The sequence below is a fragment of the Lytechinus pictus genome, chromosome 13, assembly GCF_037042905.1.
Source record: "Lytechinus pictus isolate F3 Inbred chromosome 13, Lp3.0, whole genome shotgun sequence".
Lineage (NCBI taxonomy): Eukaryota > Metazoa > Echinodermata > Echinoidea > Temnopleuroida > Toxopneustidae > Lytechinus > Lytechinus pictus.
In genome coordinates this window covers 12,573,385-12,587,629 of record NC_087257.1, presented here as the reverse complement: position 1 = coordinate 12,587,629, position 14,245 = coordinate 12,573,385, and the positions used below count along the sequence as shown (strand labels likewise).

The 14,245-nt window shown below is 38.4% G+C and overlaps 1 protein-coding gene across 1 annotated transcript; it reads left to right on the top strand.

Annotated features, from left to right (window-relative positions):
• Positions 1–285: 285 nt before the first annotated feature.
• Positions 286–14,215, top strand: LOC129275020 (coenzyme Q-binding protein COQ10 homolog B, mitochondrial-like). The gene is made up of 5 exons (XM_054911790.2): positions 286–1,017; positions 7,830–7,997; positions 8,584–8,776; positions 9,495–9,596; positions 10,727–14,215. Exons 1-5 carry the CDS (start codon positions 926–928, stop codon positions 10,889–10,891), a joined length of 720 nt encoding a protein of 239 aa, XP_054767765.2. The 5' UTR covers positions 286–925; the 3' UTR covers positions 10,892–14,215.
• The last annotated feature ends 30 nt before the right edge of the window (positions 14,216–14,245 follow it).

The window sequence follows — 14,245 nt, the reverse complement described above, 5'->3', positions numbered from 1 at the left end:
GCTTTTTTTCAAGAATAATAGTGAAATGTTTTTTTTTTTAAAGATAATGATTAATCCGTCCTAAAAATATTGTTATTTAGAAATCACTGTTGCGGGAATCATATCCTTGATAATATCCAGTGTAGAGACTTACAGGTAGATAAATCATTGTCAGTGGAACGATCAATTTGTCCCCCCCCCCCCCCCTTACGAAAAAGGAGCGAGTAGGCAAGGACGCGACGCGACGTGACGATAGGACGTGACGTACAACTTTCTACAATGAAAACAGTCATCCGATGACGTAATGCGACCTTCGCTCGTCAATTCAATGACCTTTCTTATGTGACCTAGTTTTCGTGCACTTACATCATTACCAATTTGATGCTGAAAAATAAACAAATATGTAAGTCAAATTAGTAGTCTATTTGATATCTAACAATAAAAACATATATTTTCGACTTTTATAAATATATTCGAATTTTGCCATTTCTTTATATGTCAAAGATTTCTAAAATGCGTAGAAATCATTAACCAGTTTTATCAAGTAATTTGATCGGCAGCTTTTTTGCCGGTCGATTACAAGCCCAGCTAGCAGCTCAGCGGCAGCTGAGATTATTCAACGGGCAAGTTCCCCCGAAACCTCCAGCAACCGTACCGTACGTACCGGTATATTTGTCTGAAAAAAGTGAAAGCCGAACTGCACCGCCGGGCCGGGTGTATGGCTTCCTTGTTGCTTCGATTTGACTTGAGATGCAAGAAACTTACGTCAGAGAAATAGAATGATGTGTTTGATTTATGCCAATTGAATCTGAAATCCACCAAGGAAATGTAACATTACTCTCAAGATACTTTGAAAAAAGGTGAAAACAAAGACTTCATTTCGCGTTTCGTTTCGGAACTTGTTCGTGACGTTGGCGTTGTGTTACTCAGCTTATTATTTCATAAAATGGCATTAAGAACTGTTTCCAGATTATTATCACAGTCGCAGAAGACTTCACTCCGATTATGGATGACAGAGGCTAAGCTACTTCAAACAAGGTTAGACAAGAGTTTAGATTGTAACTTAGTAAGTTAGACTAGAGTTTAGTTTACATGCTTGACAATTGTCAAGTCTCAAGTTGAGAACGTGAACAAGTTGAGGTAGACCAAAAGCTTCGGTCTCTGCACTGTTAATGTTGGCTGTTCCGCTGAACTCCGTTGGCTCCACTCACCAAATATGAGGAGAAATAAAAAAAAAATTAAAGATGTTAAAAAACTCCTCGAAACAGACGGCTGCAAGCTGTCTTAAGAAGTTAAGTTTTAGGTAGACAGCTGGCAGCCGTCTGTTTCGAGGAGTTTTTTAACATTTTAATTTTTTTTTTAATTTCTCCACGTAAGTATGGTTGGAACTACCCCTAATTGACCACCTAATTTTCTTAGCATCGTATCTGCGAAAATATTTATTAGTTTTGCCTAGTTCTTGTCTCATTTGTGCAGAAAATTGAGCAGATCAGATTCCCATGTTTCGAATAGGTGATTCCGATTCAATTCGCGTAAATATCGGCGAACAACGTATACAACGATTTTACATTTGCTCATTTGCACCCTTCTTTTGAAACCGACCACCCGCGATACACTAAGTTTACGGCCGATTCTTGTTGCGGTGGCGAAATATTTTGATTCTTCCAAATCAGTTCTATGAATTTTGAGACCATTTTTTATCTCATTGCTGGATTAAGTTGTGAATGGTGTGTATCTGATTATCATTTACTAGATCATTGTAGACTCACTGTAGCCCTGAGGCTGAAGTCTGTGATTGACTTATGCATTGTATGTGGTTCCTGATGATAAGCTTGGCCACAAAAACAAAACAAATATGGCTAGATCTGTAGCTGTCAAGATTATTTGCCTTACTCTGCTTATGACAATCTTAAATATGATATACTCTGAGAATTGTGTCTCTAGATCTACAAGGACATTGCTATCTGCAAGGCTGAAATATACCCATAGCCGTAGGTCACCATCCAGCAAGCTTTCTTTAGGGCATGCCCAAATAGGATTTACCAATAATCTGCCTACTGATCTTGAGGTTTTAACAAACTCTCTCCATCATCTTCGAGTGCAAAGGAAGGGCAACATTCACATGCTTAGTTCTACATGTCGATGTAAGACTCTCGTAGCCGCTTATCTAACCCTGCTGCTCTTAACAAATGCATCAGACATTGAACTCAACCCAGGTCCTGCCAGCAAGTATCCTTGTCAGATTTGCACCTACCCGGTAAAATGGCAACAGCGAGGCATTGCATGCGATGACTGTAACCAGTGGTACCATGTAGAATGCATGCACATGTCAACACCAGTTTATGAAGCTCTCGCTAATTCAAGTGTATCTTGGCAATGCATTTCTTGTGGAATGCCCCAGTTTTCTAGCAGTTTGTTCAACTCTTTCATCGTTGACACCAGCAATACCTTCTCCACACTGTCATCGTCCTACTCTGATGATAATGCAACAGCGCCATCTAGTCCTGGACCGCCGATAGCATCTTCTTCTCCATCCCGCCAGTCTAATAGAAGAAGGCACCCAGTCACGGAAAGAAAGTTGAAGATTTTAACTGTCAACTTTCAGAGTGCACGAAACAAAAAGGAAGAGATTGGAAATCTAATAGATTCTTCTGTTCCGGATATTATCCTGGGCACTGAGACTTGGCTAAACAGCAACATCCATAGTGCTGAATTGTTCCCTCCAGAGTATGAAGTGATACGGAAGGATCGTTTAAGCTTTAGACGGATATGGTGGTGTTCTCATAGCACTTAAAAAGGACATCATCTTTGAACAACTACCAGATGATCCTAATCTTGATGTTGAAGCAATCTTCATCAAAGTAAGCCTTCCAAGGAATAACTTCCTTATTATAGGTGCTTTGTATAGACCTCCTTCTAGTTCTGTCAACTATATGGAGAATCTCTGTCAATCTATAGAAGAAATCCACAATCAGCACCAAAGTTCTGTCATCTGGATGGGTGGGGACCTGAATCTACCAGACATCGACTGGGATACAGAGTCGTCATCAGGTAACCAGTATCCTATACCAATCAAGCAAAGGTTCTTGACGATGATCCATAATTGTGATCTACAACAGATGGTATCCTTTCCTACCAGGTTGAACAGCTGTCTTGACATTTTCCTGTCAAATAGGCCCACTCTTCTTAGCAGGTGTATTGCCCTTCCAGGAATAGGTGACCATGATATTGTGCTAGTGGAATCCTCTGTTGTAGCGCGCAGGAAAAGACCGGTGAAGAGGAAAGTATTCCTTTGGAAGCATGCTGACATGGAGGCCCTCCGAGAAGACTGTCTTGCCTTTCAACATTCCTTTACAGAGCAATTTGATAGGACGAGTCCTGTGCAAGTAATGTGGGACAACATCAAATCTACCCTCTTACGTCTCATGGAAAAGCATGTACCATCTAAGATGACATCAACAAGATACAATCAACCCTGGATCACTCGTTCATTGAAGCAGTTGACCCGTAGGAAGAAGTGATGCTTTGACAGAGCTAAGGCAAGCAACAACCCTGGGGATTATAACAAGTACTTGGCTGTAAAGAAACAGACAAAGAAAGCATGTAAAGCCGCTTACTTCAAATATGTTGAAGATATTGTCAGCCCAGATTCAACCACCAATCCTAAACGATTCTGGAGTTACATTAACAGCAAAAGATGTGACTCATCTGGGGTAGCTTCGCTGAAGTCAAGCGATGGGTTTACATACTCGGATATTGCTTCAAAATGTAACATCCTGAATAGACAGTTCTCATCTGTCTTTACTAGAAATGAAGACATGACTAACATGAAGGACATGGGAAGTTCTCCCTATCCCTGTATGGAACCCATCACCATACAATCCGATGGTGTGCTGAAAATTTTGTCTGGTCTACAAATCCATAAAGCCACTGGGCCCGATGAACTGTTTTACAGCTATTGAAAAACCTGGACCGCGAACTCGCACCTGTTCTGACAGTCCTATTTCAAGCTTCCCTTGACCAAGGAGTTGTTCCAGCTGACTGGAAGACTGCAAACATTGCCCCTGTCTTCAAAAAGGGTGAACGATGTAAGCCAGAGAACTATAGACCGATCTCTTTAACATCAATGACATGCAAAGTTCTGGAACACATTGTCCACAGCAATATCATGGACCATCTTGAAGACCATGATATACTCTGATGCTCAGCATGGTTTCCTTAAAAAACGATCCTGTGTCTCACAACTTGCTCTTGCGGTCCAAGACCTTGTGAAGGGTATAGACATGGAGGCCCTCCGAGAAGACTGTCTTGCCTTTCAACATTCCTTTACAGAGCAATTTGATAGGACGAGTCCTGTGCAAGTAATGTGGGACAACATCAAATCTACCCTCTTACGTCTCATGGAAAAGCATGTACCATCTAAGATGACATCAACAAGATACAATCAACCCTGGATCACTCGTTCATTGAAGCAGTTGACCCGTAGGAAGAAGTGATGCTTTGACAGAGCTAAGGCAAGCAACAACCCTGGGGATTATAACAAGTACTTGGCTGTAAAGAAACAGACAAAGAAAGCATGTAAAGCCGCTTACTTCAAATATGTTGAAGATATTGTCAGCCCAGATTCAACCACCAATCCTAAACGATTCTGGAGTTACATTAACAGCAAAAGATGTGACTCATCTGGGGTAGCTTCGCTGAAGTCAAGCGATGGGTTTACATACTCGGATATTGCTTCAAAATGTAACATCCTGAATAGACAGTTCTCATCTGTCTTTACTAGAAATGAAGACATGACTAACATGAAGGACATGGGAAGTTCTCCCTATCCCTGTATGGAACCCATCACCATACAATCCGATGGTGTGCTGAAAATTTTGTCTGGTCTACAAATCCATAAAGCCACTGGGCCCGATGAACTGTTTTACGGCTATTGAAAAACCTGGACCGCGAACTCGCACCTGTTCTGACAGTCCTATTTCAAGCTTCCCTTGACCAAGGAGTTGTTCCAGCTGACTGGAAGACTGCAAACATTGCCCCTGTCTTCAAAAAGGGTGAACGATGTAAGCCAGAGAACTATAGACCGATCTCTTTAACATCAATGACATGCAAAGTTCTGGAACACATTGTCCACAGCAATATCATGGACCATCTTGAAGACCATGATATACTCTGATGCTCAGCATGGTTTCCGTAAAAAACGATCCTGTGTCTCACAACTTGCTCTTGCGGTCCAAGACCTTGTGAAGGGTATAGACAACAGAGAACAGATCGATGTCATCCTGCTAGATCTTGCCAAGGCCTTTGACAATGTGCCACATGGGAGACTTCTTCATAAGCTCAATTTTTATAGTATACGGAACTCTACCCATGAATGGATAGCCGACTTTCTTGACAGTCGCACGCAACAAGTACTCCTTGAAGGAACCATCTCCACCAAGACCCAAGTGTCATCGGGAGTTCCGCAGGGTAGTGTCGTCGGTCCGATGTTGTTTCTGATATTTATCAACGACCTACCAGAGTACCTGTCTAATGACACTTCTGTTAGGCTTTTCGCAGATGACTGCCTAATCTATCGCAAGATAAGGTCAGAGGAAGACGGTGCTCAACTGCAGGAAGACATCAAGTCCTTGGAGCAATGGGAGGCTGACTGGCTGATGGAGTTCAACCCCAAGAAATGCCAAGTCCTCCATGTAACCAACAAACGGAAGCCTATCATATTGCCATACATCCTTCATGGTTACACCTTGGACAAAGGAGACACAGCAAAATATCTTGGAATCTACCTCCATCAAAAGCTCAGCTGGAATCACCACATCAGTCAGGTAGCAAAAAAGGCTAATTCCACGAGGGCTTTTCTTCAAAGGAACATTAGATCATGTCCTCGCAAAGTCAAGGTGCTCTGCTACCTCACTCTACTTAGACCAGTCATGGAATATGGAAGCATCATCTGAAATCCTTTCACTCAAGCTAACATCATGAGGCTTGAAATGATACAGAGAAGGTATGCTCGCTTTGTTTGCAATGACCACCGCAGAACAAGCAGCGTCACCTCCATGCTCCAACAACTGCAATGGCCATCCCTGCAAGAAAGGAGAGCCCAGGCAAAGGTTGCGATGATGTTCTGCATTAAGAACTCGTTAATATCCGTCCCCGAGGCGACTCTGATCCCATCTCTCCATTCCTCACAAAGAGGTCATAACCAGAAATTACAAGTACCATTTGCCAAGACACAGACACTGCAAAAAAGCTACTTTCCTGACGCAACCAGGCTATGGAATGCTCTTCCACAGGTCGTCGTCTCATGTACCTCTCTTCCAAGTTTCAAAAGGGAGGTACAGAAAATCCAGCTCCGTTAACTTTCTACGGATGTCTTTTTAGCTGCACACTCTTTGAGTTTATTTTAGACCCCTCATTTGAGACACTGTACATACATTGCACCTGCACAGCAGTACGACAATACGCCAGACGGTGGCCTGTACTTATAGAGAAGAAGAAGAAGAAGAAGATGTCAACATGCTAAATGATCGTCTCACTACTCCCACTGCGAGCTCCGGCACATGATTCGACGATTGACGACGTATAGTTTTCTAAAGCAGTTTCCTATTTTTTTCTATTTTTCCTATTTCCTGTTTTTCGGCGGGGTTCGGGTCTAGTCAAAACAATTTTGATAAATTCTAGGCCTACTAAATTGTCACCTTTTTCCCCTTCTTTTTCTCTCGTAAAATCGATTCTTACCGTTCCTATGGACAATGCGCCTACTCTCCCGCGCGTATCGTTTGTAGCAATAATTTTAATGCACGCAAGGTGGTCGGTTTCAAAAGAGGTGGTCGATATGTGGTGGTCTCACTATACACAGACGGCTCGCTATCGTGCAGCCACCATTAGGGGGTTAACAATGCAAAATCCCCCCGAAGGTGCTCATCGATTTTTGTCTTTATTTCAAAAAAATATATAAAAGAACTGTACCAATATAAAGTTTATTAATATTCCGTTTGGGCCTGAAATGCACCAAAACGGGGAAAAATAAACTTAAAAGGGGAAAAAACAGTGACTTACATGTACTTCGGCTGTTGCGCAACTTCACTTCCCTGTTTTATCCGGACTTAATGCATAAACACATGGCCATTAAGTCCCTGTACAGATAGAGCTAAAACTTCGGTATCTGTATTTGGTGAGTGGAGCCATATTTTGCTCACATTTTGTTGAGATTTTGGGGCACAATTACTCGATGAGAATAAGGAACAATATCAACGAAAACTTTTTGAGGAATAATAGAAATTCATGTCTGATCTTTAGTTCAGTTTTAGGTGAGGGCCCCATTTGTAATTAATATGAATATTACAATGTCTGTGTCTGCTGTGTAACTTCAATTTACAATCATTGGAAGACTAAAAGTAAAACACATTTTGTTCAAAGATTTGTGTTAATTGTGGTAGATGTAATGTAAATACTGAAGATCAGTACCCAGAAAAAATTGGTATACCAGTAATAAAAGTCGATCACATTAAAATCTTGTCGTCTTTTCCGTACATCTCTTCATTTTGCCACCAGATTTTAAAGGGATCCTAATCAATGCTCTTGCAATGAAACATTGGTATTTATTTGTCTATATATGCCCTAGGCAAAGGGCAACCAAGAGCCAATAATGAATGATAACGACTAAGAGAATTCATAGTTGATTAATACCTAATGTACTTGTACCTCATTTTCATCTCACATGTGAGATGAAAATAATTACATGTGTAACAAAGTGATAATTTTTCTTATGTAATGCTTTTAAGGCTGTTGAAAAATAGTCGGTCCAGCTATACATTGTATATTTTTCTTCTTTTTATTTGAATTTACAGGCATATATGCTGTTGTTCCTGTGCTGCGAGACCCATGTTGGACATAAAATTATCTCATCTTCCTAATCATGCACCATCTCTGGAAGTGCCAACTAGGACATTCATCTCTATTCAGTCTCCACTCAACTTTGGTAAAAAGAAGGAGTACTCAGAGAGGAAAATTATAGGGTAAGAACCGTAAGATGAAGCATTACTGTCAAAGACCCTAGCTGTTACATAAAAGTTTTAAGAAAAGATTTCAGAAAAGTTACCATTGGATAGTAAAATTCCTATGATCTCAAAATTTATGTAATGGGGCAATAAAAGCCACACTCCTACAATGTCTCATATGTCCTTGAAACCCACAGATTATATCAGTGCATCATAATGTAGATACATGAAAGGGGCTTTTAAAAAAGATGCAGTGGATGATTTATGAAGTTCAGTTGTGGAGGTAGAGGGGTTGGGGAGGGGCTGAATTATGAAGTAAAGTGGAAAGAATTTTAAAGTTTTACAAGACATGCTATAAATTGAAAAATGGGTTTACTTCCTTCAATGCTAAAAGTAATATATAAAGAAAGGATTTCAAGCCCAAAGGAAGCATAAAAAAAAGAATATTCCTCTCTTTTGCCGAGCAAAATCATTTTGTTTAGATTATTCCAATAAGGCTGAGAAGGGTGGCATCGGGACCACTCAACATGGTATCCAAGGCCATGACTTCTAACAGTTTTGAATTAATTTAAGCCCTGCTTTTCATCTCTCTCCCACAAAACAGATATTCCATGACAGATATGTACGAGGTCGTAGCAAACGTGGAAGACTACAAGGAGTTTGTGCCGTGGTGTACCAAGTCAACGATCGTAGCCAGGAAGGCGGGCCACTTCAAGGCTCAGTTAGAGATAGGATTCCCACCGCTGATAGAGAGATACATGTCCACCGTCACCGTAGCCAAACCTCATCTAGTCAGGGTAGGTGTTTATGGTTGTCTTATTTTCATGTCCATCATCTACAAGTACATGTATTTAAATGTCAGATATTTAGCCAGAACTTGGCACATTGTATAGCCCTACTATTTGCAACCGGTCTGTTTGGCTACTTTGCTCATTGAGGTTGTGACATTAGGGAAGGTGTGACACGATTTGTCGCAATCACAATTGATGTTATCATCATCCATGTATCCCCACTTTTCATGTTAGATTTGCATCTTCCCATTTCTGTGCAAAGTCGTTTGAGAGACTTTCATGTTTTCTATCTGGATTGTAACCTGGCAGTAGCTGTTCTTTAGTAGGGAGAGGCAGCTTACCATGTTGCTGGTTGACACTGTACCTCTTTTCCCGTAACCTACTCCTTCGCACATAATGATGATTCTGCTAGAAGTTTGACAGAATTTAAAGAGTGGTGCTTAATTTTCACTTGGTCTACACCGACTGTACCTTCTTGCCATATGATCTCATCCCACATTGTGTAATCCTAGTTCACCTACACAAGCCCCCCCCCCCTCCCCCATCCGTTATTACCCGTATTAGACCATTGCTAGTTTGCTACTGTACTTTTAGAATTGTCCCATCTTTAATACCTTTATTCTTTTCAATTTCATCAAATTAAGTTCTAATATAAAAATCATATGTTTTGGTTACATGCATTTGTCCACTGAGATATATATTGTTTTATATCTTTTCAATCCAGGCTGTATGCACCGATGGAAGATTATTCAATCATCTAATAACAACCTGGAGATTTGGTCCAGGGCAAAAAGGAAAGCCAGATACCTGTACAGTAGACTTCTCGGTATGTATTCCTCAAGTAAGATGGAAAACATAAAGGGCATTTCCACGTAACGGACATGATTCAAAGCTCATCACAATTTAAAGTATACAGCATTAAACGTCCTCTTGTTGGTTTAATCAGTTTAATCAGACTCATTTGATATTCACTTACACAGGTGATATCATAGATGGCTATAGTCTTGTGGTTATGACTTTTGCCTATAAATCAGGAGGTTGTTGATTTTAATTCCTGCCATGGTGTTACATTTAATATCATTCCGCCATTATTCCTTGAAATATTTGTTTGCTGGGAAGGCAGCCGGGCTAAAGCCAAGGTAGTAAAATAATTGTTTCCCTGGTCACTCTGCTTACTTGGTTAATTGCTTTGTTACAGTGACTCCATTTCATAGAGACTCGTTATAATGACAAATGCACAATTTTTATAACAACTTGACTATCAGCCAATCAAATCAGATGATTTCATTAGCTTTAAATTGTTATTACAAATTCGTTATTATAACAATTTTTTTTTTAAACCCGACAAAGTCCAATTTCAGGCCTTTTGAAGCCTTATATTTAACATTACACAGAGAATTGTACAATGTTTGGGCTTCTTTTCTGGCCCTGTTCAGGCTTCTTTTCCATGCCAGTCAGAAAAAATGGAGTCTTTGATTATTATTATAAGACAAATATGACTAATTTGTTAATAAGGAATTAGTGACCTATTTAAAGACAAAAAACAAATATTAGGACATTATATCCATAGAAAGATGTCATATTTCACCATATACCATTTATTCATATTCCTTTTCTTTCTTTTTTCCCCTCCTTTCTTTTCTGAATCAATAAACTGTTGGGGGGCATGATCCCAAGCCCCCCCCCCCCACTTCCCCGCAATCTGCTCGCCAGTGGCTTTTCCATGCAATAATTCAGACACCAGTATTAATTCATCGATAGGATGATTTTTTTTCTGATTGTGAAAAATGTGTACCAATCATTGCGAGGGTGGTTTTATCATAGAGCTATGTTTAATAGCTCCATGGTTTTATCAGTTTTATTGTAAATTTACTATGCATTCAAAATATTTATTTGATTAGGTATTATCAGGAAGTATGTAGTATGTGATAAACTTCACTTTGTTTCACACGGCAGGTCTCGTTCGAGTTCCGATCGGTGCTCCACTCGCATCTATCGCACATATTCTTTGACGAAGTCGTGAAGAAGATGGTGAAGGCATTTGAGATGAGAGCGGAGAAGATGTACGGCCCCCAGACGAATGTATCGCGGTCCGGCTTCCTTCATAATACCCCCACTTGACGAAAGCCTTAACTTGGGTGGATGTGTTAGTTATCCTGTATATACCTGTAGTTAGACCATTTAAATATAAGGAGCTTTTGCCCTTTTCTCTTTCTCTCACTCTCTCTCTCTCACACACTGTGGCCCCTATTCTGAAGCCCGGTTTAATTTAAACTCTGGTTTTAAGTTGTGGTTTAACTATGGAAAGCCAGTTGTTATATAAATCTCTAACAGTAGAGGTTCAATGTATCAGCTCATTTGACTCCCAAAACATTATTAACTGCCTGGGAAAGATAAGTATGACAGTTGTCTTCACCATTAGTAGAATTAGTAAAGAGCACAGTAAACATGAGAAGCAATCACTAAACAAAATTTTGAAATGCTTGGCTTCCCATAATTTTAGCACAGAGTTAGACCACGGTCTAAGTTAAACCCCACTTCAGGATACGGGCCTCTGTGGCTTTCTCTAAATTTCTCTTTGGATCTCTCACTCACTCTCTTTCTCTCCCTGCTTTCTCTGTGCGGCCCTCCCTCTATTAAAAAAGTATGGAATACTACACATATTGCCACACAAGTTTTATAAATGGATGCCTGTGTTTTATTTTTGAAAGAAGTCCATGAAATGGACATATGCTGGATATTTGGTTAATGGATGCGTAATTATTCTGGAAGTATGAGAAAGAAGAACACAATTAAATGAATTTCAAAGTTATTCATAAGTTTTGTTTATGTACCGTAGTTCGTGCTATGTTAGTGCCAATGAAAGACTGATCTGAGGTGAATGGCAGAATTTTAATTCAATATTTTTATATTCCATGAACTTTTTTGCTTCCTGTATGAGTAAATGACAACATCAGGTCTTGTCGTTATTATGTACATTTATTAACAAATATCTTATTGCTTTTATTTATGTGATTATATTCTTCAATGAGTACATGTATGTATTATCAGGAAGTATGTAGTACATGATAAAGTTCATGTTTTAATGAACAGTGATTTAATATCACTTTGTACTAATGCTGTCATGTTGTGTGTGATCAAAATCTTTAGGCATTAATCATTTAATTTCAGAGAAGAAGGCATTCATTGCAATACAGCAAGAGCAAAAAAGAAGGTAGAATTTCCTTGAATCATACATGTATTTGTTCTACGAGCATATTTTTGAAATGTACAAATTACATACTTGGCTATAAAAAAATAGGGACCACTTTTATATGTAATTTTATCCAATCATCTTCTTTGTGCTCAAATTACAATTATATATAAAGCTTTCTCCATATTATACAATTGGTGGTATGTGTATCTTCATGGCATTCTTTAATCTAGTGCCAGTTGTCAACTCACTCACTGAATGTAAATTTTTTATAATCTGTAGTAAATTCGAATATGTCCCAAAAATGAGTTCTGCCATGAAAAAAAGATAATGAAAGATAATATGAGAAATAAAAACAAATTGCATTTATTATTGATAACTTTGAGGAATATTTTGGATATTGATTATAAGTTAAAAAGAGAATAATTGCGTACAATTTTTTTTTAGCTGTTGACCATCTCCAATGCCCAACTTTATCCTCCAATATTTTAAACAATCACTGTTAGAAAATTTGTTGTGATCAGGAATTGAAGTACACATTGATAAAAAACAGATACAGCCATAGGTCCTACTTATAAGCAAAAACAAAGATGAGAAAATAATTTGTGATCAAAACCTCGCATTCCATTGAAGTGAGGACTAAAATTCATGTCAATTCTGGACTTTAAAAGACCCAGGCTTGCTAATATGAATGCAACCTATTGTCATATCATGTATTTTGTACCGGATTAGCAGAGTATCAATACTGCTTTTGGCAATCTACAATGTAGATGGTGTTTTTTAGAAAGAAAACAATGGCATTGTCCCAGTAGTCAGCCAAACATTTTGAGGGGGCCAGACATAGTGTATTCCACAAATTTTCTCAAAGTTTGCTCGTTAACAAGCAAAAATTGTGACCTATTTAAAGACAAAAAAAATTTAGGACATAATATCCATAGAAAGATATCATATTTCACCATATGCCATTTATTCATATTCCTTTCTTTTTTTCCCTCCTTTCTTTTCTGAATCGATAAATTGTTGGGGGGGCATGATCCCAAGCCCCCCACTTCCCCGCAATCTGTTCGCCAGTGGATTTTCCATTCAATAATTCAGACACCAGTATTAATTCATCTATAGGATGATTTTTTTTTCTGGAAAATGTGTTACAATTAATTGCGAGGATGGTTTTATCACTTTTATTGTAAATTTACTATGCATTCAAAATATTTATTTGATTTCTTGTACGAATTTGCTCAAAGTATTTAATCTTAATACTTGATATGATATTAGCAGGAAGTCATTTTCTTATGTTAATCATAAAGGAATAATTTGTTGGGGCATTTACATGTATATGTTGATTAGATGTTGATTACGGTTGTTACTCAACAAACATATTTTTTAGTGCAAAGTTTATCATCTGCACAATTTAAATGAACCAGAATCAAATACATGACATTTTGTAATATTATAAGGTAAACTTCACATTTCGATATTCCAGTTCTTCAAAGATATAAAGTCAAATGTGAAAGAACATCATGCTTTCGATATCATCAGTGAATTTTCAAACAGACACAAATATTTATAAATTTAAGAATAAAACAAGATAAAACTAATACACAAAAATTAATTGTGAGTTTATTTCTTCTTTGCAAGGAGTTGTGCTATAAGACTTTTCAAATTATTTGAGATGACAAGCATGGTTTTTCATGCGTGGTGGTCGGAAATATCCTGAGTTTTTGGGCCCGACCAGTGCCAACTACCGTGGCTATAAAACTGATTCTAACTAATGACACATCATTCGTAACAATTTCAAGATGTATAAATGTGGTACATTAAATCATCATTATTATTATAGTATGAAATGTAACATGTTAAATGAGAAGATAATGAACTTTGAGTCATTTTTCTGGTGGTCTGTACAGTTAATGTTTCAGAAAGAAACCGATTGTTGTGTCACAGGACGATTCACATGGTCCTACCAGTACATCATCGATATTTTGCCAATTTGGAGACCATCATATCTACTGGTCGATAGACACTCGTCATGGATTGTTTTTTGAGGGATATTTGCTTTATTTCAAATCCCTGGTTTATATTTTAATGCTGCTGTTACTGTATTTTTCTGCATGATATGAACTGGGTTGATTTTCACCCTACAGTTTTTAGCTGCTTATATCATTGGAACATCTGTATATAAGAGACCTTATAGAAATTATATTCTTTGATATTACATAGGTAATAAATCATGTGTGGTATTTATGAATATGAAATTGGATGTGTCTGTTTAATTCTATATGGTG